The sequence below is a fragment of the Dermacentor andersoni genome, chromosome 5 (genome assembly GCF_023375885.2).
Source record: "Dermacentor andersoni chromosome 5, qqDerAnde1_hic_scaffold, whole genome shotgun sequence".
NCBI classification, from domain to species: domain Eukaryota; kingdom Metazoa; phylum Arthropoda; class Arachnida; order Ixodida; family Ixodidae; genus Dermacentor; species Dermacentor andersoni.
Genome location: NC_092818.1, coordinates 9,515,350 through 9,540,637, shown reverse-complemented (window position 1 = coordinate 9,540,637; position 25,288 = coordinate 9,515,350). Strand labels below are relative to the sequence as shown.

Sequence of the window (25,288 nt, the reverse complement as noted above, 5' to 3'; positions counted from 1 at the left end):
CAGGAAATTAATAGCTGAAACAAAAGCGCCAAACTAAAAAGTTGTCGTCCCGCTCACATTAACACATGATGTCGTCTGCTACGCTGCATCAAGGGGCGAGCGCGAAGCAGGGATAGTGCTACTTTTAATCTTTGAGGGGTTTTAACATTGGCAGATCACTTTCAAGATGCAGCGATCTTGCCTTGCCCCGTGCCTCACACGCAACAGGAATGGGCGCGCTTCCGGCCCGCCTTCCTCGCTCGCACACGCAGGATCGAGCCGCATTCGCCAGCTTAACATCGCACGCTTTTCCTTGCACGTACAGCATAAGGCGTGCAGCAACGGTTTTATCACCCTTGGACTTTATACGGAACCTCACGGCGACAGCAGAAGTGCGCCTGGAGTGTCCATATAATAGCCGTCGCAGTAAAAGAAAAGTGAAGTGGTGCCCACCCTTTCTACAATCTTTCTCTCTCAGTGAGCGCCGTCATGTGCCGCAGGAGCTGTGGTAGCACCGGACATTTTCGTTGATGATATCAATTATTGTGAAAACCAGGAGCGCTGCGGTCATGAAGGCTGGAACCAATAGCTATGCCGATCAACATAAAAGGCGCAATTTATGGACCATACAATAGTCACAGTAATTAATAATACTTAATTACAGTACATACAACTAACCAGCTGCAGTACATCACTACAGTAGTACAATAACGGCAAAACAAAAACAGCATAAGAAAATAAAGTGATTTTACACTTAGAAAGTTTTTTAGAACAGTTGGCACCAAATGCAGTCAAATCTCGATATAATGAATCACATGGGACCACCGAAAATTTTTGATTATTCTGAAAGGTCGTTATAGGGAAAGCACCAAAATGAACCATTCCGCCAATTAGCCCATCAGTTCATAAGTTGTCACCGTTTGAGCTATCCACGAGAACGTTGCTGTTGGCTTTCGGCCCGCGTTGTTGCTATTTTCCATAGATTCCGCCACCACGCACCACTGAAGCGCCGTGTAGTGAGAGCAGCGTGTGCAAAGCAGATGCAGAGAAAACTACTGACAAATGGAGCTTCCAAAGTGCAATGTTTCTTGTTTGCTTTTTACATTCCTTGCCCGTATACTACAACTGTATCACTTGAGGCATCCGCCTGAACTATTCCAAAGTGCAAGTACACGTAAATGACAGAGGATTGCATGACTAATACAGGCCCCACCCATTTTTATTTTTTTATTTTTATTTTATTTATTTCTTGCTTCACTTTTTGCATGCGTTTTTGCTGAGTGGCACACTTCTGGTGACTGTCTGGTGAGCTGATGATGACGATGCTTCTGATGAGCTGTTGTGTTTGTCTCGTTTCGCACAGCGGACAATTTTGCGTGCTCAACATGAGAACACCTGATTAGCGTAAGGGCTGGGCAGAGATGCTTTCCTATTTTATCATGATAGGATACGAAATACTCGGGCAACAAACATTTGCGATACTGACACAAAATACTACCACAATTATTGTATCCTATGCGGTAGTTTCCATTTGAATCTCGGGATACTTCGATACATTCACAAATTTATTATTTTAGATCTACGTATATAATGTAGCAGTAAATGCGTAAGCACAAACATGTTTGCTTGGAAATTTCTTAAATCCGACCAACCTTGTTTCATTTGAATGAAATATGTTAGGATCTCAAAGCTTTTGTCTTTCTTGCTCAAAGTATATTTTCATTCTGAAATAATTTATTCGGGCTGCCTTAGCTGCCTAACATGAAAGCTTTTTATGTGCTGCGCTGTCAACTGTTCTTGCTTGTCGCTTTTGTCGCTGTTCTTCTTGCCAACGAGCTAGCAAGAACCATTCTAGCTAGCCAGCCTTACAAGAATATAAATAAGAAGCCTCTGCATGATGGTGCAAATTTCACTTTGGAGATTTACCTTGCCCATGAACATATTACCATTTACGCAATACCGTTTACGCGCAGACTTCATCGCCTGCCCTCTCCGTAGGGTCTCTGGCAGAACGATAAAAGAATGTCGCTGCTTCTAGTTTTATTCGGGTGGCTTAGTGGCAACAGTATTAGCTTGAGAAGTGTTCAGCCAACATCACAGAGCAAGAAACATTTAGGAGTGGAAACTCCACTATTTCTGGAGATCAGAAAAAAAGGTCACAAGCCCACGGAGCAATTATTGTGCTGGCGGTCAAAAACGAAATCACCGCTTTTTCGGTTGCCAAGGTAGCCGGTCGCGTGTATTGCTTAGGTTCGGCCGCGTGCCAGGCACATGTTCTACAGAGGGAACTCACACACTCTTCTTTAGCGCGGCTAGTCTGGGCAGCGATTGGTGCTACATTTCAGCCATTTGAGCAGAGTAAAAAAATAAAACGCATTCGTTTTGATGACCGCTATAATAAGATGATTTGTAGCTTCCTGTTGTACACAGCTTTATTATTTGACGCGATGGTTTTGATTGGATGGGTGTAACACTGCTGGCGTTTGTCGAAGGCAAACATGCCTTCAGTTTTTTCTGAGTATATGACCAAGCTGATTTTCCTCAAGCTCATGGGCCTCATGTGCTGTGTGAACATCGCTGACGTTCACCACCATTGATGTTCCTGGCTTCTCATGTGCACTCATTCCTGATCTTTTAACGGTAGCATGACAGATATTTGATCTCGGCCATGGCGGCTGTATTTCGATGGGGGATAAATGCGAAAACACCCAGGTACTTAGATTTAGGTGCACGTTAAAGAACTCCAAGTGGTCGAAATTTCCGGAGTCCTCCGCTTCGGCGTGCCTCATAATCAGAAAGTGGTTTTGGCACGTAAAACCCCATAATTCACAGATATTTGATCACGCTTCTCGGGGAGTCCGCTTCTTTTTCGGAGATGTCAAAGATGCTGGAGACGAAAGAAAAATGCAGGGAACAGCCTCTGGATGCAGTCCAGGTTTCTTATTTGGGTGGTCCAGGATCACCTCGTGACTAAGCTCACCGTAGTATTTATCCCATCTCATCATGTTGCTCGTTAAGTGGTTCCTGCAGACGTAATCTCTCGATGTGAGCTGATGGTCGTCCCCAGGAATCGCCCCAGCCCATGCTTGCATACGTTCATGATCATTCAGAGCTTTGAAGCTGCTCAGCTTTACCTGCCAAGACTTGTAGCCGCTTTTGCAGCTTTCAACGAAACACCTGCGTCCCATCTTAGGCTAAGAAATTCTGAAGAAGGGCGTTTAAGCGTAGGAACTCTGTATCACGGCCCGCTAACAGACACCGACAAGAATTGTTGCTGTTTGACTTAAGAGGAAGCTTTAGCTCGGGCCCAACTCCGACGCGGCCTATTCAAATACATGTAAAACGCAAAAACGTTTTTCTGAGATAACCCCTGGACCGATTTTAATTAAATTTGTTGCATCTTAGAGAGAAAGTTGAATTCCAGTGACTGTTGGAAGCGGAATTTCGATTTAGAGCCTGAATATTGTGAAAAAGATTTTCAAATATTCGACCGTTTGAAAAAAATAGAAGCGCAAAGTTTACAAATTCATAGCTATGCATCAAGAAGAGATATCGCGATTCTGTAAATGGCATCCGTAACATCATTCAGAGCAGGCAAATTCGATATGTCATTCTACATCTTACGTGAATTTGTTACGTTGGTTACAAGGCTTCTGCAAAAGCTGTATTCCCATATTACTAATTTTTTTTTATGTTTATGTGTAACATATCAATTTTGTCCGCTTTAGGTGTACTATTAGATGCAATTCACAGCATTGTATTATCCTTTTCCATTGTTGAGTTACAGAGTTGTAAACTTGATAGTTTCGCTTTTTAGAAATTTGATATTTTTGCAGATTTTTAATAAACAATTGACAACCGAACTCAAAAATTCGGAACCAATGGTCAGTAGAGCTTAAGTTTTTCTTTTAAATGCAACAAACCTCGTCAAATTTGGTGCAGTGTTTGCAGAGAAAAACGAATTCTCCTTTTACATGTATTAAGATAGGAGCACTTGAGCTAAAGCTTCCTCTTAAGGGTGCGCAAACACAACGTTATAGCATGCCCACTGAAGCGAGCGTCTGTGTCGTCTGCTTGTCGTCTGCTTTGAGTGGAAGACACCAGTTCCACCAAAGAGAGTGCGCCGCAAGGTGCTGCCACTGCATGTGCCTCCATTGGCATATGCTATTTTGTGACTTTATCTGGTCGCCCGCGTTGATGGCAGTTTCAATTCCTAAATATTCTTCCTTTGTGGCCAACATTTTTACTTTCGCACGGTGATGTTGCGTAGCAGTATCTTGACCCCATAAACCAACAGACAGTGAAAATGAAGCCAAGAAAAGCATTGGGGAAATTGACAGTGGTTGAAATTGGAATGTAGAAAATAATGAAGAAAGGTTATGAACATGGACAAAAAGATAACTTTTGGCAGTGGGAGCCAGGCTGGCTAACACTTCTGGGGCTAGATCTAGTAAACATAAATGTCCAGGTTAGTGGACGAGTTGATAGTCATCACCGTAGCACAATTGGTAGTGCGACACGCGTAATGTCGACAGGTTGTCTACCAACTGGGAAAACCGGGAATTCTCAGGGATTTTGAATAGTCTGCAAATACTCAGGAAAAACTCACGGAATTTGTGCATCTATCAGGGAGAATTAGGTGTAACTCTTGAAAGGGAACAAAAGTCACGGTATTTTAAATTGTTTTTTTTTTTACTTGCCAAAATCACGATCTGATTACGAGGCACGCCGTAGTGGCAGACTCCGGAAATTTGAACCACCTGGGGTTCTTTAACGTGTACCTAAATCTAAGTATGCGGGTGTTTTCGCATTTTGCCCCCATCGAAATCAGAGAGGAATCGTAAAATCTACTTTGACGCCATGTTGTTGTCTGGAGGAGTTGCCAGTGTGCAGTCAACGACCAACTTTCCGGACGCCTGATAATTTGGACAGCTTCGAAGCACCATCACCTACCCCATAGAGTCAGTGTTTAAGAACATCTGAAATTCCAGATGTAAGAATCCTTTGCCATCCAATTTTCCAGACATTTTGCCATGACCGCAGGTCCGAAATTGCATTAATAAAAGCCACCACCGCCGCCATTTTTATTACCTCACCGCCTCGAACCGGCGCTCCCGCACGCAGATCCACTGCCAGCAGTTGGCACCACTGTGGCAACCCTACAGCTGCTTCGACGTTCACTACCAAGCTTCTTGCTGTTCGACACCGCGTTTTTCATTAAACCAATTCGCCGCTGTCAGAAATGTCACCGACTTCACCTTTGTGATCCTCGCAATTGGCTTCGAAGCTCGAAATGCACGACGCGTCGCATAATGTTGGTTTTTGAAAGTCAGCTTTGCCTTAGTACGGTAGTGCTACGCGGTGAAGCATTAGCTAAAGTATTGCGGTGAAGCATAACAAGTGTGGAAAGGGGCAGTTGTCACAGGACGCAGTATGTATTCCTTAATTATACACGCGTGCACCCGCCATCTCCTGTCAGAGTAGGAGCACCGATATGCCTAATAAGTGTACTGGCGGGCATTCAGAACTTTTTCGGATGTGCCTGTGGCAATTTGAGTCCAAAAGGGCCCCCTCAAAGGTCTGGCCATTTTGAGCTGACAAGCGCAGAGCATACATTGTGTGATAACGGTCGTGTCTGCAAAGTATTACATCACTATGCACTGCAGAAAGACCTGAAATTTTAAACCGAAGGCCGTTTTTCCTTCTCCTTGCGGCTGCCGCACTCCAAGCCAGAGGATGACGTTAAACGTGCTAGTGCGCCCTCTGCACTGTGTCTTCACTCATGGTGACACGTGTCTTCGAGAATTATTCAAGGCAACATGTGTTATTTGTGTAATATGTTGCTTGAATAGACAAATTAAAGCTTAGAAAAATAATAACACAAAAACCAAATGTCTGCATGTTTTTGTTTTACTTTGCACCACAGCAAGAGCGATGCAGTTCCATTTCATCTGCTTGTTCACACGACGTGCAATCACCCGCGCAGACACTGAAACTATGCCATTTTCTACCCTATTCCACCGCGGGATCATGCTCTGTGACCTGCTTGTGTCTGCCTCAGTATTCGTGTAGCACTGACTTATACCCTAGTTAGGTGTCCTCATACACAGTGCGCAAAATTGTGCGCTGCGCAAAACAAGACAATCATAACAGCTCGCGTGCGACACGGTCAGCGCAAATGCGCAGCCTAAAGCGTATGTGTCATGTGATCCTCGAGGTCCGATGTAGGAGAAAGCAGGGAAGGAATTTTGCTTGCGGAGCTAGATGAGGCAAGTGGAGAGAGTGTCTCGCTTGGCAGTGGAGCTCACCTCCTGAAATCATGGGTTGGTGGAATTAAAGTATTTCTATGTCAGCTATTAATGAGCCGACTTGAAAATTCCTTTTGCGGCAGAATGCTCCTTAGAGGACACATAACAACTTACAGCGCATAACCAAAATTTTTTATGGGGCCTGGTGAGGGCCCCTTAAAGGGCAGTAAAATACATGCATTTATTTTTTCGAGAATCTGAAGTTGACAGTACAACTGACCAAGAAGATGCTTCAAATGGTCCGTGGGGCGAACGGGCGGCAGAAGGAACACGAGAACAGAAAAGACGTATGCATTGAGGAATGAATGGGAAAGGGAGCATGCCGCTGCTTCTTTGAAAGAGCTTGAGCTCACAAAAAAAAAAAAGAAAGGGCTGGCTGATGCCGAGATGCAGGTGTCCCTCGTGCAAACCAAAATGAACTCTTTAAAGCAGCGAAACCCAACACTGAGGCATTGCGCGCGGGCTGAGAGTATGTGAGAGCAGTTGAGGTTTACTTAGCTGCTGTTGCAAGAGGGAATATTACTTGTGGGAAAGTTCTGACCTCATACGAATGAGGTTGCTAACAATTGATAGAAATGGCTCATATTGAAGGTATTTGCTTCTGTATGCATCTCCTTTTTATTTGTATTTTAGAATGTTCAAGTTGATTCGCAATGGGTTTTACCTTTTTTGCGAAGGTATTTTATTTGCTATGCATTTCACTAAGCCCTCCCTTCTGTTTTCTTTAAATTACTTCTTACGATTAAAACTGTATTAAGTAGTTTTTCCTTTGTTTTGTTTAAGATACTTACTAGAGAGTGACAGCATCGGGTGACATGGTGTAAGCCCGTTTCGACATAAAACAATGTTTTCTGTCAGTCAGGGAATTTTACGATGCCACTCAGGGAAAACCTGGAAAATTCACGGAATTTGGAAATGTAAACTTGGTAGACACCCTGTGTGGAGTTGTCTCTTCGTTCCCTTCTGTTGTTCTTTTTTTTTTTTTTTCCGCTTTGCCTCAAGTTATGCATACCAACTAGCCCACCAGTCTGTTCCCTTGGAGTTTGTGGGTTCAGCTTCGATGCCATCAGTGGAAATATGACGTAGATGGTGTCATTGCCATAGCCCACATCGGTGAAGTCTTTAAATGAGAAACGCACCACCAAATAGAAGAAAATTTGATAATAAACCGACGAATCTAGGCCTAACAACAACACAACATGACTGCTTCTGCTGCAAGTGGATCAGTGTGCCAGAACGCTGGTTTGAGGCTTTGAGGTAATGAAAATGGTTATGGTAGCGGTTTTTATTAATGCTGTTTTAGGCCTGTGGCCACAGCAGAAAGTCTCCAAAAATCAGAGGGCCAAAGGTTTCAGTGTTCAAAATTTCAGACATCTTTATACATTGGCTCTAGGTGTATGTGGCAGTGCCTCCAAGGCGTCCGAAAAATCGATGGTTGACTGTAGTTATGAATGCCCCGAACTGAAGCACAGCAGCCATATGTCTCCTCGCACCCTGTATGGCCAGCATTTTACTCTCTAAATCTAGGAACTGCACTTCTCTAGGAGCTTACGAGTGAAGTCAAGGCTGTTAGGTGCTCCCTAGGACCACTTAACAAAGCACTCTGGTTTCATTATGCATTAAAGGGGGGAGGCGTGCAGACACAAGAGTAGAGAAGTGGGCAACACGAACGCCGACTATTATCTAAAGGGAGCACTGAGGCGAAAAAAGAAAGAAGACTTTTCGATTACTTTACATAAGGAAGAGATTAAGTGCCTTAACAGTTATCTCTCACGTAGACCGGCACATGTACCCAACTGACACATGGTGTTACCATTCCTCAGCTTGCGCAGATGAGTTTTGTGTCTTCTTTCTTTTTTCGCCTCAGTGCTCCCTTCAGTTGATAGCTGGCGTTCGTGTTGTCCACTTCTCTACTCTTGGGTCCTGTTTGCACGCCTCACCTCTTTTTTGCATAATGAATCCTTACCAACTAGCTCAGCTCTGGTTTGATAGTGAAGTCGTGGGGTCATTTCGGTGCTAATGAATAACTAATAATTCAGTCAAGCTTTGATAACCAAGTCGTGCTTGCAGCAAGAAACTTCATTAAATCACAAATTTCCTTTAGTTGAGGCTTTAAAGTTTCAGCAGTAAAAATAATTTGGCAAATTCTCAGGACATTCCTGTTGGATAGTACTTTGTCAGTAAGCACTATAAACAAATTATGGCAAGAAGGTCTGGCCCTAATTGCGTAATTATGAGCATCAGTGGGTGCACAGATAGCGGTGCGCTCTCGGCAGATAGCTCTGAAAGCAGTGCATATGCGTGGCTCGTGTCATCAGAGATTTGGGTGTGGCGCATGCCGTAGATCTTGGATACCATGGTTGACCATGCTTAATGCTGGCAGCCGCCATTAAATGGCACTCACTAATTAAAAACATGTAAAAAATACGGGTATTCGTCCTCCTCGAGAAAAATCACCGTCTCACCCAAAAGGGGAAGCATTGATTGCATTAGCAAAGAGACAACTGCGCAAAGTTAGGTTCATGGTTTCATCGGCCGTGAAAATTGCTGTAACCCTTAGCTTACTAATTAAAGTAACAAGCATGATGCCATGGCAAATATGAATGTATCTCGCTCGATGGCCATAGTTACATACTCGGTGTCTCTACACTTGTTGAAACTGCACGTTTGTATGAGCACACTGTATATCATCATCATCGGCCTATTTAATGTCGACTGCAGGACGAAGGCCTCTCCCTGCAATGTCCAATTACCCCTGTCATGCGCCAATTGATTCCAACTAGTGCTCACGAATGTCCTAATTTCATCGCCCCAGGTAGTCTTCTGCCATCCTCAACTGCACTTCCCTTCTCTTGGCACTCATTCTGTAACCCTAGTGGTCGAGCAGTTATCTAACCTGCGTATTACATGACCTGCTCAGCTCCATTTTTTCTCTTAATATCAATTAGAATAATGGCTGTACCCCTTTGCTCTCTGGTCCAAACCACTCTCTTTCTGTCTCTTAATGTTATGCCTAGCATTCTTCGTTCCATCGCTCTTTGCGCAGTCCTTAACTTGTTCTCAAGCTTGAATGTGTAAAGAGCAGGGCGCAAAGAATAGTACCTAAGAAGAACACAAACGAAGCATGAAGCACATTCAAGCATGAACCAACTAGCCCAAGCAAGAGTTTTACTTGTTCTCAAGCTTCTTTGTCAGCCTCCAAGTTTCTGCCCCATATGTCAGCAGCGGTAAAATGCACTGATTGTATTGACACCTTCCTTTTCAATGATAATGGTAATCTTCCAGTCAGGAGCTGACAATGTCTGCCATATGTGCTCCAACCCATTTTTATTCTTCTGTGAATTTCCTTCTCTTGATCAGGGTTCCCTGTGATTAATTGACCTAGGTAACCGTACTCCTTCAGACTCTAGAGGCTGACTGGCGATCCTGAACTCTTGTTTTCTTGCCTGGCTATTCATGATTATCTTTGTCCTCTGCATATTAATCTTCAACCCCACTCTTACACTCTCTCTGTTAAGGTCCTCGATCATTTGTTGCAACTTGTCTGCAGTGTTGCTGAATAGAACAACCGAAGGTTGCTGAGATATTCGCCGTCGATCCTTACTCCTAAGCCTTCCCAGTTTAATGGCTTGGATACTTCTTCCTGGCACCCAGTATTAGCATTCAGAGCAGCCATCTCAAAGCAATCACACAGACACACCTAAGGAGGGAGCATTTTCATTTATTTGAACTTGGCCAGGAAAAGCAGAGAGAGCAAGAGAGGAGAGATACGCAGAGGCCAGAGCCATTCTGGAGAAAGCGCATCGATGATAGGAGCACTCTCGTTTCTCGAAAGGAGGTGTGCCATGATGAAGATAGTGGAAGGCATAAAAGAAAGCAGTTTAATAAACATACAACAGATGGCAGAAACGTGCAAGGGCGGTGGCCTTGCGCTACAGCGTGAATATTGGAATGGAAATCGTCGCCTTAGCTGTATACAAACTCTGTATACAAACTTCCATCTGTGGAGGTGCATCGGCACAACCATGCCCACCAAGAAGTGCATTCTTCTGCAGCTGCTAACAAAAATTCAAGGACACCTAAGCACTTATTATAAGTTGTGAATGCGAAAGCGGTAATGTCCAGTGGAACGGCGCCCAAGCTGCCCAAGCTGGCAAGCAGTAGCAGCCTGCAGTGCTGTTCGCCGCATGCCACTGATGCGGCAATGCTCTCGTGCAACGTCTGGTGCGCTACTCCCGCAGCAGGTGTTCTACCTCCTGGATAGCACAAGGCCTGTGCACTTCGATCCATCACGTCATGTGCCTTGCCCAACAGCCATAGAATCAAACGGGGATGCTCCCGAGTAAGCTGCGGTGGTTTTGGCGTCACTGCTTTGGCCACACCGAGCTTGACAAAAACTTTGGTCCAAGTAGCAGGATGTCGCAAAGCAGTGTGCACAGGCCTGCTATCTAGGAGGCATTGGCTCCGCTCCGTTGAGAAGCGCTCAACTTAAATGTGCCTGGTAGTGAAGCTTCCATAGAAGCCCATACTTTCAAAACATAGGGGTTCATCGGTGGTTCATGGGGCCTAGTACCATCTGTGGGACGAGGGAACACTTCCGGCGGAAGAAAAAATAATGGGACGCCATATCATTTAAGAACAGAAGTAACATCATTTTGTTCTCAAAGGTGCGAAACTTTCTTTGGTGACCTGCCATTAGAGCTGTACTCTCAAATGCCCTGCCATTCGACTTGATATGTCTATGAGGCTTTCAACGCAGAAAACGATGCAGCAAAGGGCAAGCCGCACAGGTATCAAAACTGCACCCCTGCACCGAACATAGTATCCCAAGACACCGACAAAGGCTTTGGATGTAGAGTGCTGGTCCCATCGTTGGACAGAAAGCTCGTCGGCAAGCGCAGCCACCCGAAAACAGCTTAAGTAAACAATTATCTGGCAGTCGTAATCTACTACTTTGGACTGGACAGGTTAAGAAATGATAAACTACTTGCGCCACCAAATTCAGGCAAATGTCAACAAGCAAAACAGCACTACTGTCTCGTCTTATTCTTAAGAAATGCTTTTTCTTTCCCCGTGTTTGTTCCCTCCTCGCATAGACTCTCCTTGATCGCGGCTCCCATAACCATCCTTGCCGACGTCAGTGACAATTTGCTCTGAACCGCTGTCCCCCGAGCTCTGCGACCAATCTGGATCAACCTTGGAGCCCTCGTACCGAGAGTGAGGGTGACATGGCATTGCGGCGATGCCCTCTCCCTCACGCCACGCCTGGCGCGCTACCGCTGCATCAGCCGTGCCCTTTCGCCCGGTCTGCTCGGTCGAGGCGCAGCTCATGGCGTGGTGTCGCAGCCAATGGCAATGCGAGTTTAGGTGCTGTTTCGCTGCTACAGATAACAGATGCCGGCTTTTTTGCTCAATGGGCCATTTGATGCTTTGACATCACAAACCCAGGGAGAGGTGAAAATATGTTTCTAAATTATACAGCAGATGGTGGAATCGCCTCGGAGATCGCCAACTTCATTTACGGGGCACATGCAAGTTAAGGTGGAGAATGTACGGGTACATCAGTGACATGGAGGGACGGAAACACAGGAACATACCAGTATGGGAGTGACACTGAAAGGCTTTTAATAAAGCAAATGACTGTCTAGTAGGATTTGGCTATTGGCTTACATTGACAATCGTGGCCAATGGTTTCTCCACAATTTTGTGTTTTCCCAAATAAATGAAAGTTTTTTAGCTCCCTGCTGCCAGCATATGGGGTGGCTAATCTGAAAGTGGTTGATAGAGCTCTGCTTTCCTGTCTAGCCTTGTGAAACTTGAATCTGATTGCATTAATCTGCAGTTTCCCACTATGACGTGCCTCATAATTATATTGTGGTTTTGGCACATAAAACCCTAGAATTCAATTCAAACTTATGTATGCCACAGTGCAGCTCCATTGATTTATTCTCTCTCTCTCTATGCACAGCTTCCTGCACAGCCGTCTGCGCACAGCCACCTTGCGCAGTGACTACGAGGGACAGGCGGTGCTGGTCAACTGTCTGCTCCGCAACTATCTCCACTACAACCTCTATGAACAGGTGACACTCACTTCATCCATTTTGGTCATATACTGCAAAAGGCCACACGGTGCTTCCTTTAGCACCATGCTCTGCCGAGCGCAAAACCAGTGCGCTTTCAGGCGTGATGTCATGGGTACCACGAGAAAGGAAGCGCAGTCAAGGATGGCAGAAGACTAGGCAGGGCGATGAAATTAGGAAATTCGCAGGTGCTAGTTCGAATCAGTTGGTGCAGAACAGGGGTGGAGATCGCAGGGAGAGGCCTTCGTACTGCAGTGGACATAAAGTTGGCTGGTAACGATGATGACCCCTGCAAGTGTCAGACTAACTTCACTTTGGACAAACAAGCAAACGAGACCATCCAGCACTCTGTGGATAAAGCCATCAACTGATAGTGGTAGTACTACAGTATGGCAAGCATGCACGATCACTGCCTGACATGGATCAGGAAAAGTAATTCTGGGCTAGCTGCAAGAAATGTTCGAACCAATTTTTTGTGGAAAAAGAAGGGGTAAAATTGAATTGCATAATCTGTGCCCATTTGGTAATCTATTGTGTAAGGGAAGGTGGATCTGGCAAATGACATATGCATGAAGTACATTTCTCATGCCATGTGGGATCTCTTCAATGTTGGGTGGTTGGTTGATTTATTTATTTATTTATTCTTTATTGGTTTATCACGTATACATGTGACGGGAGGTGAAGGGAAAAGCCATTCCAGGATGGCTTGAGGGAGTCCTTCGCCCCCATACTGGCAAAGGCAACATCAGAGGCACACATATTTTTTGTTCACATAGTCGCACACTTTCACAAAACCATCATATTAAACACTACATATTCATACACTTTGACAAAACCATAAAATTAAACACATCACTACTTACTGTCCTACATAAGGCGGCATGTGTTAACATACGTCACTTCAAGTCAGCGTCAAATGCTGGCACAACATTTCATAACAATGTAAGCGTAGTAATAGTGGCATTAAAACAGTATAATTAAATACAAATCATAAATAGCTCTAGAGGTCAATGTTAGGCTAGAAAGAATGTGTACAAGTCAGATAATTTTACTTCGCAAATGTCGCTTTGTTTTTCATCGAACTCGTCTAGTAGACGTGGAAGTTTGTTTTAAAGCATTTGCCGACCATAGCCAGTGTGACAATATGGAACATTCCATATTTCTGTTGTTCTTGTGTTATATGATGCTTCCTTCGGATGGAGATTTACTAAATCCATGGAGAAAATTATGACAGTCATAGTTAAGGTGATATTCATGCAAAAATTTCTACTCGCATGTGTCTTGTGCTCTACTTATTCTAAATTTTTTAAAGAGCTCTGCAGTAGAATCCGGAGTGCCCACTCTCAATTATTCTCAGAACTATTTTTTGCATTACTAATAGCCGCGAGAAGTTCGATTGTGTAGTAGTCCCTCAGACAAAATGACAATAGTTTAGATACAAAGTGAAGAGGGCATTATATCAACAATTTTATTGACTTCGGAATTAAGTAGCGATTTCGGTTAAGAATTCCCGTTATCGCACCTAACTTTTGTAATATCGCATTCATATGCTCATCCCACTGCAGCGATTCCGAAAAATGCACACCAAGTGCTAACTAGCTTTATCTCTGAGCAGCGACAAACAAAGTTACCTACTACAGAAACCTGCCTATCTATAGAATGAAACATCACAGCCTTTGTTCTTTTTTGTATTTAATTGGTTATTAGCTGCCCACGTGCCTAATTCCTCTAAAACAGCATTACCTTTATGAAAGATTGGCATCTGATGAAGACGAAACAAATATGCTAGTGTCATCAGCACTAATTATAAATTTACCTTCTGAAGGTATATGGACTATGTCATTTATATATAAATTAAAGATCAAAGGCCTGAGAATGCTACCCTGCATTACTCCTGAGATTACTTGCTTTCTGTCTGTATTATTTCATTCGTTGACACAAACTGACGTCTTTCCGAAAGATAACTTTTCAGTGGCATCAGGGGAAGCTCACGAATTCCATAGTGACTTAATTTGTCAAATAAAATTTTATGATTTATGTAATCAAAGGCTTGTGTAAAATCAACAAAAATATCAAGAACAAATTATTTTTGTTCAAATTTCTCCAATATATATTCTGTCTGGTCGAGAACAGCTAGTTCTGTTGATCAATTTTTTTTATAAATTCATACTGACATTTTGTTATCACGTGGTTGTTACAGAAAGGATATAGTTGATTATAGATTGTTCTCGCGTAACCTTTAGAAAATACAGGCAGATCGATACTTGTCTTTAATTCGAGACATCTTTTTTGTCTCCTTTCTTATATAAAGGATGGAAAAGCAGCCATTGAAATACAAAATTTATATATATATATATATATATATATATATATATATATATATATATGTCAGCACAGAAGCAATATTATTTATTACGTATTTGACTGGCCGTACTTGCAGACCATCAGCATCGCAACTACAGCTGTTGTTGAAGCCCAAGAAAACAGCACAAACTTCATGTTCTACTGTTGCTTCTAAAAAGAATGTGTTTACATATGAGGATCTAGAGCTGTGTAGGATGCACGTGGCCCAGTGTCAGAATATCGCTGCACAAAATAGTTGTTAACCTCATTGACCATATGGTCAACACTGACTGTTCCCTCACCGTGTAAGACTTCCGTCACTGGTTCCTTCTTCTTGCTCCGTCCCATAAGTGAATTCAGCTTGTTCCATAATGCATCTGTTTGTTTAGAACAGGAAGAAAATAGACGAAAGTAATACACTTCCTTTGATTTTTAAGTTGCTTATCTAAGGCATTTCAAAACCGCTTATATGCAATTAGGTCTACTTCTTTACACATACGCATAAACTTCTTAAGTAAACAATCTTTTTTGTCAATCTTGTGCAAAAGCTCACGTGTCATCCATGGCTTTCGACAGCCTTTCATCCTTTCTGGACGTTTCTAGATAGTGTTTTTTGTACACTGCTGAGAAACAACTAAAAAAAGTGTCATAAACCACATTGGCATCAGTAGAATGAAAAATATTGTCCCAACATGCATGCGTCACTTACCGTGTTTACTCGAATCTAACATGCACCGCTCCGACCTTGGCCCAGAGCCACGTGGAAAATGCCAGCTCAGCGCCGCTTCTCTCCCGATCACAGCTCAGGTCATGCTCCTCGAGGGCTCATGCCGTTCGGATAGATGCGCACGCATCGTCCTCTTTTTTTCTTTTTTCGCTGCATGCCTCTTAAACATGACAGCGCCTTAGAATCAAGTACGACCCTAAATCCGCGTTACCATATCGCCATCGCAATTAGAAAAATGGCAGCCTCGTACGCACTTCCAGCCTAGCTGCCGTAGCTTCCTCCATGAGCGTACCTCCATGTTGTACGTGTAACCAGGCGCTGGTGTAACCTAGTCTACTGCCTGTGTTTCAGCTTTCTGCATTTATTCAATCAGCATGGAAGCGCCGACTGCGAAGACACGACGAGCCCACCATGATACCTCATTTAAAAGGAAAGTTATCGCAGGCGCGGAGACGGGACGGAAATCAGGCCGCATCACGCCGCATCACGGGCGTTCGGAGTTTCCGAAACTTGCGTGTGGGACTGGCACAAACAGAAGGAGAACATTTTTACATAGGAAGACGCAGACGAAAAACTATATACAAGTATATTTACAAGGGAATACGCCGCACTTGGCCAAGAGGCAACAGCCCGCGCTAGCCTCCAATCGTCGTCGTCGACTTCTTACTGCTCGCCTCTTCGTCATTGGTAAAACTATTCCGTAGCACTACCCCCGGCAGCAAAAGCGCCGTCCCGGAGCGGCTAAAGGACGGACTCGGAAGCAGTGTAGTAGGCCTTGAGCATACTGACGTGCACGACATCACTAGATGCCACAGTAGATGACGAGGTTGAGCTCACAGGAGCAATTTCGTACGTCACAGGCGTCACCTGGCGCAGCACGCGGTAGGGCCCTGTGTATCGCGAAAGGAGCTTTTGTGAAAGTCCGACGTGACGAGAGGGCGACCACAAGAGCACGAGCGCACCAGGCGAAAACTGTACGTCACGGTGACGGGCATTGTACTGACGCTGCTGAGTAGTTTGCGAGTCCCTCAGTCGAGCACGGGCAAGCTGGCGTGCATGGTCGGCGAGGGCAATGGCGTCGCGCGCATACTCGCTTGTTGAGATCGAAGCAGGAGGAAGTGCCGTGTCAAGGGGCAAGGTCAGTTCGCGACCGTAGAGTAGATAAAAGGGAGAAAATCCGGCGGTGTCGTGCCGGGAAGAATTATAAGCAAATGTGACGTAAGAAAGGGCAATGTCCCAGTCGTTGTGGTCCTTGGAAACGTACTTCGACAGCATATCGGTAAGAGTACGGTTTAACCGCTATGTCAGGTTTGAGGATGGTACGAGGTAGTCAGCTTGTGTTGAGTGGAGCAGGAACGCACAATGTCGGCGATAACTTTCGAGAGGAAGTTACGACCGCGGTCAGTAAGCAGCTGTCATGGGGCGCCACGAAGTAAGATAATGTCACGCAAGAGAAAGTCCGCGACGTCAGTGGCACAACTGGTAGGGAGAGCCCGCGTGATAGCGTATCGGATGGCATAATCAGTTGCGACAGCTACCCATTTCTTCCAAGAGGATGACGTGGGAAAGGGACCGAGGAGGTCTAATCCAACACGAAAGAATGGTTCCACAGGGACGGCGATCGGCTGAAGATGACCGGCAGGTAGCAGCTGAGGTGTTTTTCGACGCTGGCAGGGATCACAGGCAGCAACATAGTGTCTGACGGAGCGAGCGAGACCAGGCCAATAGAAGCGGCGACGGACGCGCTCGTAGGTGCGGGTTACCCCAAGATGTCCTGCTGTGGGTGCGTCATGCATCTCAAAGAGCACAGTATGCGCAGATGTTTTCGCACGACAAGAAGATCAGATCCGTCAGGGAGAAAGTTCCTTCGGTACAGAATGCCGCCCTGAAGGACATATCGGCGAACGGATGCGTCGGTAGGTGTAGAGCGCAGACGCTCGATGAGTGCTCGCAGCAATAGGTCTCGGTACTGCTCAACGGCGATGTTAGCGAAGCCAGACACAGAGAAAATGCCATTGGCAGTACTACTGTCGGCGTCGTCAGGCTCGTCTACCGGGTAGCGAGACAGGCAGTCAGCGTCCTTTTGTAGTTGGCCAGATTTGTAGGTGACAGTATACAAATATTCTTGGAGGTGTAAGGCCCAGCGACCAAGTCTTCCTGTAGGGTCTTTCAATGAGCATAACCAGCAAAGCGCGTGATGGTCTGTGACAACGGAAAAAGGTCGGCCATATAAGTATGGGCGGAACTTCGCAACCGCCCAAACTAGGGCCAGACACTCACGCTCGGTTATTGAATAGTTGCGCTCCGAGGGTGAGAGGAGCCTGCTGGCGTAAGCGATAACACGGTTGTTGCTGCGCTGGCGTTGTGCCAGTACTGCACCGATTCCGTGACCGCTGGCATCAGTGCGGACTTCGGTAGGCGCAGAAGGATCGAAATGGGCCAGAACGGGAGGCATTGTGAGAAGGTCGATTAGATGCGAGAATGCAGAGGCCTCGTTATCGCCCCATTGGAAAGGGGCGTCTTTTTTTCAAAAGCTCGGTTAGTGGTATTGTTTGCTCGGTTAGTGGTAGTGGTTAGTGGTTAGTGGTAGCTCGGTTAGTGCTATGGCCGCGAAATTTTTCACGAAACGACGGAAGTACGAACAAAGGCCGATGAAACTGCGCACGTCCTTGACACACTTCGGAACAGGGAAGTGCATAAGAACATGGATCTTGCCTGGGTCCGGTTGCACTCCGTTCGCGTCAGCGAGATGCCCAAGGACGGTAATCTGGCGACGGCCGAATTGGCACTTCCATGTGTTGAGTTGCAGACCGGCTCAACGAAAAATGTCCAGGACTGCCGAGAGGCGCTCGAGGTGCGTAGCGAACGTTGGGGAGAATACGATAACGTCGTCGAAGTAGCACAGGCACGTGGACCATTTGAAACCGTGAAGAAGGGAGTCCATCATGCGTTCAAAAGTGACGGGAGCGTTACACAGACCGGACGGCATCACTTTGAATTGTGTTACAAAAGCAGTCTTCTCGCGGTCGAGATCGTCCTCGGCAATCTGCCAGTAGCTGGAGCGAAGGTCAATAGAGGAGAAGTAGCGAGCACCGTGGAGGTAGTCAAGGGCGTCATGAATCCGAGGTAGCGGATACACGTCCATTTTGGTAACCCTGTTAAGGGGCCGATAATCCACGCAAAAGCGCCATGAGCCCTCCTTCTTTTTTACCAGTACAACAGGTGACGCCCATGGACTACATGACGGTTCTATGATGTTCTTGGCAAGCATTTTGCAAACTTCTGTGTGAATAACCTGACGCTCAGCCAGTGACACTTGATACGGGCGGCGATGAATAGGAGGGGCATCGCCGGTATTAATGCGATGTTTAACAGCTGTAGTTTGGGCCAAAGGACGATCGTTAAAGTCAAAAATATCGTTGTAGGAAAACAGAATGCGGTAGAGCTCACGAGCGTGCTCGGACGGCATGTCGGGCGCAATCATTTTCTGTAAGTCGGCGATGGTACAAGTTGTCGACTGAGATGGTAGAGGAGGATCGGCTGAATTGTCGTCTACCTCAATAGATGCTATTGAGTGATCCTCGAATGAGCAAAGCTAGGCCAGAGACATCCTGCGTGGCAGTACTTGTGTCATCAAACCAAAATTGACCACTGGCAGGCAGACACAATTCGCCTTAATAGATAAAACTGTATGAGGTACTGTGATCCTGCGTGTAAATAGGACGTCTTGCATAGGAGCCGCGATGTAGTGACCGTCGGGCGCCGGTGGGGATGACACTAAGTCAACGTAAGTCAGTGCCGAAGGTGGCAAGCGAACGAAGTCGACGGAACTGAGGCGACTGGGGTGTGGTTCAGCGGGATCCAGAACAGGCAGGTCAAGGTGGAGAGTACTGGCGGAACAATCGATGAGGGCTGAATGTGCGGAGAGGAAGTAAGCCGAGGATGATGTCGTGGGGACAGTGGGCAATGACTGTGAATAGCACAATAGTGGAGCGATCGCCGAAGGAGACGTGGGTGGCACACATACTAATTACGAGGGCTGTTCTGCCATTGGCGATACGGACAACAGGCGTCCTGGCGGGCGTGATTATTTTCTTCAGGCGGGTACGGAGGTCAGCGCTCATTACCGACAAATGCGCCCCAGTGTCTATAAGAGCAGATACAGAAAGACCGTCGACTTGCACGTCAAGAAGGTTCAGATGAGTGGGCAACGTCAGTAGAGGACTTGATGGCGTAGGGAGCAACGCAGTGTCACCTCAAGGCGCTGCATCATCTAGTTTTCCGGCTGGGAGCGGCGTCCGAAGGGAGTCGGCGAAAAGGAGCGACGGGGCTGGGGAGAGCGAGATTGTCGTCGTTGGGGCGAAGGTGAACGAGAATAGGGGCGGTTCGGCGCAGGAGAATAAGTGGCGGCATTATCGGAGCATGCAGAATAAGGTTGAGAAGGGCCACCGGAGGGGCGAGAGTAGGCAGTATAAGTAGACCGGGTCTGGGAACTCAAACGACTGCGACAGTGCTGAGAAATGTGCCTGATTCAACGGCAGGGAAAACAAATGGGCTTGTTGTCAGCAGTGTGCCATTCAGAGGGGTTGCGGAAACATGGTAGGTAAGAAGATGCGGGACGAGGCGGAATCGAAGAAGCCGGCTGGGTATCGGCGATGGGCCGAGCAGATGGTGTGAAGACCCATGTTTTTGAACTCCTGGCGGACAACTGCCTGGATCAGGGAAACCGTGACTGCACTTGCGTTGGTGGGGCTGAAGTTGAAGGCAGCCAGATAGGCGGCCTCAATCTCACGCTGGACGATTCTGGTAACAACATCGCCAGTGTTGTTGGGACGGGGAACGTCGGCACAGGAAGATGTCGCTGGGGTGTTGGGCAAACGGGCAAACTGCTGGTCGATACGTTGGTTTTTAGCGAGTTCCAGGCGGCGGCACTCTTTTATAACTGCATCCACCGTGGCCACATTGTTGAAAACGAGCAAGTTGAAGGCATCATCGGCAATGCCTTTGAGGATGTGGTAAACCTTGTCTGACTCAGTCATGTGTGCGTCAACTTTGTGGCACAGAGCCAAGACGTCCTGAACGGCCGGAAAGCGCCTTCTGCACGGCAAGTTGGTGACCGTAGGGGTTGTCGAACAAGTCTCGGAGCTTTTGCTTATGCGAATCCCAACTGGTGAGCTCATCTTCATGCGTCTGAAACCAAACTCGAGGTGTGCCACCGGGGTAAAAGACTACGTTGGCGAGCATGATAGTAGGGTCCCACCGGTTATTGCGGCTGACGTGTTCGTACAGGCCGATCCAGTCCTCGACGCCTTCCCCATCTTTTCCCAAGAATACGCCAGGATCACGAGGAGCGGGGAGAGTGATGTAGGTCGTCGAAGTGGCAGCAGGTGTCGGAGGCGGCTGAGTCGAGTTGTCATCGCTGGGAGCCATGAAGGAAGGCTCGGCATACCGTCCACTGTGAAGCTCCGTAACGAGGTACAGGGAACGTCCACCTCCACCAGATACGTTACGTAGGAAGACGCAGACGAAAAGCTATATACAGTGAAACCTCGTTTAACCGTAGTCGGCCGGAGCTCGGAAAAAGTACGTACTAAACAGTAGTACTGTTTAACCGAAATAGCATGAGATTGCCCACTTACCTGTAGAAAACGGAACTCAGAGAGAGTGCGATGAAAGGGGAAAAAACATGCAGTATTTATTCACTTAGCACGACATAAGTGTTATTTTCGTTTGATGCCGCGGCGGCCTAGCACGACGACAGCAGCCTCAAACTTACTCAAGCTGCGTGCCAGCTTCTCAGCCAGCCCCCCTCCTTTCGGCAAACACTCGCACGGCAGATTCCTCGTTGGCGTTGCGTATTCTCCGTGCACGCGTGCACTAGTGCTGCATAAGTTCCGGGGCGCCTTTTTCATTGCCAGGTGCCGGAGTTCGGAAAACTTTTCGTTTGGAATAGTTACGTTATCGCGCCCCTGTTCTCGTTGCGACGATTGCATTCACGAGGCTGACGTAACGCGCAGCTTCTGCCACTGTCCGGCCTGAATCGCCCGTGCTGTCGCTTTCCGTGTCGTCCTCATCACTGTCGCTAGTCGACAACAACAGAGGCAACGATGGCGAAAAGTCGAACCTTGTAGCCGACATCTCTTCGCGGTCGCAGCAGCGCTACCGAGCAACTTCGCATTCCAAATGCCACACACTGTAGTCAACAGCAGATCCATGTCGCGGGCCCGCGCCGACTTCTTCGTGTCACATTCGATAGCACGGACGATGTCTAATTTTTCTTCTATGCTGAGCACCCGGCGTCCTTTTTTTTTATCCGAGCTTCGGCATGACGGCAGTCCTCGCTTGCACGACGCCATAACGCTCTCTCGCTTTCTGGCACGGCGTCGAAATGATGTTGATGTTGATGCGGCTTCACGTGCAAACGCACAGGGCGCTTGGAGGCCGTTGTACCGATCTCTGAGGCTTGTTGTTCTGCCGGACCGCTCGGTGGAGACGACGCACCGCCGTGTTTGCGCGACGAAAAGTGGAAACGCTACGTTTTAACCGATGCGTACGCAATAAGCTGGTACGGTTTATGCGGATACAAAATACATTATGTTCAATGAACGCTGAGTCGGGGAATTGACTTTACTACTTTTAAACCGAAACTACTGTTTAAGCGGGTACGGTTTAACGAGGTTTTACTGTACAAGTATATTTACAAGGGAATACGCCACACTTGCCCAAGAGGCAACAACCCACGCTAGCCTCCAATCGTCGTCGTCGTCTCTTCACTGCTCGCCTCTTCGTCATTGGAAATACTGTTCCGTAGCAATATTTTCGCCAGCAAAGCAACAAGGGAGGGTTTCAGTGCATTGAAGCAGGGCCACTTTGCCGAAATAGAAGAGCTGCTCGCGGAATACGTGCAAGAGCAGCGAGCGGCATAGCGGCTTGTGACGACCGATCTGCTGAAAGTATGGGCGATGCAGTTAGCCCTACAGAAAGGGCTAATGCAAAGTGACTTCAAAGCGAGCAGGTGCTGGCTATCAGATTTTGTGAAAAGAAAGAGCTTTTCTGTTCGAAGGTGGACGGGGATATGTCAAAAATTGTCAGAAGAAAAATATGAAGAGAAATTGCAGTTTTCAGCGGTATGTTTTGAAGTTGCGCCATAGAAACGGCCACCACTTTGGACAGATTGGAAATCCCTATCAGACGCCGCTCTACATTGACATGCCTGCCACCACAACCGTTGAAAAGAAGGGGGCAAAGCAAGGGCACGTTTTGTCTTCCGGCCAAGAAAAAAAACCAGTCACTGCAATGCTTTGTTGCACTGCGGATGGGCACAAGCTGCCTCTGTATCTTATCTTCAGACGGAAAACGCTCCCAAAAGGAATCATGCTTCCAAGTGGCATGATTGTGCGTGCAAATGAAAAAGGTTGGATGACCACAGACTTGATCGCTGACTGGATTGATAACGTTTGGCGGAAGAGACCCGACGGCAATTTGGGTCTGCGTGGGATGCTTGTGCTCGATGCATTCAGGTGCCACCTTCACCAGCGCATCAAGGACAAGCTGGCTGCATGCAACACCGACCTTGTCATAATACCCGGTGGCATGACATCGCAGCTCAAGCCACTCGATGTTTGTTCGAACAAGCCAGTGAAAGATAGAATTCGGTTGCTCTACACCAAATGGCTTGTCAGTGGCTGCCACGAATTCACACCCACCAATAAAAGGAAGCCTGCCTCGCTGCAGGACTTTGCTGGATGGGTGAAAGATGCATAATGCACGATCCCGTCTGCCATGGTCAACAAGGCTTTTAAAGAGTGGAATCTTGAATGCCATGGACAGCACGGAGGATGAAATGCTTTGGTCTGTTGATAGCAATAAGGAGTTGTCTGATAGTGACGATGAGTGATATCTTATTGCCTCACGCGACTCTTACCGGCGCACTGAAAATCTTGGCGGCAAGGTATGCCACTTCCATTTGTGTTTTTATTCGTCGTGCTTTAGTATATTGGGAATAAATCTGTAATATGTTTTTTCCAAATTAGAGAAAATAGCACCATGAAGATATAGGAAGCTACAACATCACATAGCTTGCAAATAGGCTTTTGTAGAAACATCAGGTCAATGAATCGTGCACCAGCACATCTTCAGCAAGGCTCCTTTCTCTTGCATCATAGGTGGTGCTTTCTTTTTGTTTTTTAATGTGTACACTGTGCAGTTGTGGAGCTGCTTCTGAGCATGAAAATCGCTGCTGGTACTTCCCATTTTATCATTGTCAGTCTGGGTTTTCATAAAATGTTTTAGGCAGAATAAGTGGCGTTCTTTTGTTTAGGTAATTTCTCCTAATTTTCTAATGTGCATATCTAAGCTGCCCTTTCGGCACCACAATGACAGTGGCCCTTGCGGTTTCCCACTGTATTTTGGTTGAAGGCAATATGGAGGAGAATGCCAAAGACAGTCCATTGTGGATCTTGCCAGTGAACCTTAGGGGAACGTGGGTCTCCTCAACCTCACCCCTATTGTAAATTCTTTTTATTCTCCCCGCAGGGGCGTCTGCGTCAGCAGGCGTTTGGTGTGTTGCGACACCACGTACCCAAGCACATGGGGGTTGGACCCTCCCGCGTCTAACCGTGCGTGGCTTAGCCGTGTCCGTGTCCGGGTTTAGCCAATGCTGGGTGTTTGGACCTTTACGGCCCCTCGACAGAGGCAATACACCTCTTTGGCCTCTGCTTCGTGTAGATGGCACCTCCGGCCTGACCTGACCAAGGGGAATCGGCAGTCACTTTTTCCTGTCCTCCCCTCCATCTTTCACTTTCCTATCTCCTTTCTCACAACTCTCCTGTCTCCTCCTCCCCATGGATTTTCCTTTTGTCCGGGTGGCTAGGGTTAACCTTGTGTGGCGAGCTGTCCTGAATTCAGCCATATTTGGTTATAGTTGCGCTGTACAGCTGGCGTGGGCAGGACTTGTTCACATGTTCCTGTCGCGTCCCCTCGTTGGGCTTCATGGTGGGCGGCTGGCACCATGACTGAACAACACAATTTTTGTATGGCTCCTCCTTTCCCCAAAAAAGATCGCCCCTTTTAAAAAAGAGGGCGGACCGAAGCAACTGAATTTTTCCAGAAAAGAAAAGTAGCCTTCCCAAAATACCATGTAATACATAGTGAAGTACAAGAAAAGCCAGCAAGAATCTTGTCCCCCTTCACAGTATCCAAATCCTTGACAGAAGCCCTCGGCTCTGGCTACAAGCTGTCAAAAATGTCTAGTGGCGATTTGCTGCTCGAACTTCGAGGCAATGTGCAATACACCAAACTGTCATACCTTGCGTCCATTGGGGACATCCCTGTCTCCGTTACATCCCACCGATTCCTCAACACTGTCAGCGGTGTAATATCAGAAATCGACTTCGTACACTTAACAGAACAAGAAATGCTTAAAGGGCTCACCGACCAAGATGTCATAGACGTTCACCGGATCAAAATCCGGAAGGACAACAAAGAAATCGACACGAAACACCTGATCCTCACCTTCAACAGCAACACACTCCCTGAACAAATAGAAGTCGGCTACTTGAATATAGATGTAAGGCCTTACATTCCCAACCCCCGCAGATGCTTCACTTGTCAGAGGTTCAGCTATGGCTCACAGAGTTGCTGGGGCCGCAAAACTTGCACAAAATGTGCTTCGAAAGAACATGCTACTGAAAACTGTAACGGTGCAGTGCACTGCATAAACTGTGAAAGAGAACATGCCCCATACTCGAGGGCTTGTCCGTCCTGGAAAAAAGAAAAAGAAATCATCACGTTGAAAACCAAAGAAAACATTTCATCCAAAGAAGCAAGAAGACTTATCGCGCAAACAAACA

General features: G+C 46.6%; 1 protein-coding gene across 2 annotated transcripts in view; it reads left to right on the top strand.

Moving 5' to 3' along the window:
• Positions 1 to 25,288, top strand: part of Rpn3 (regulatory particle non-ATPase 3) — a 144,547-nt gene that overhangs the window by 83,183 nt on the left and 36,076 nt on the right. For both annotated transcript variants that reach the window (XM_050177374.3, XM_055070104.2), the window contains exon 6: positions 12,256 to 12,367. In XM_050177374.3, the coding sequence (XP_050033331.1) occupies positions 12,256 to 12,367 (112 nt within the window). The remainder of the gene's footprint in view (positions 1 to 12,255; positions 12,368 to 25,288) is intronic.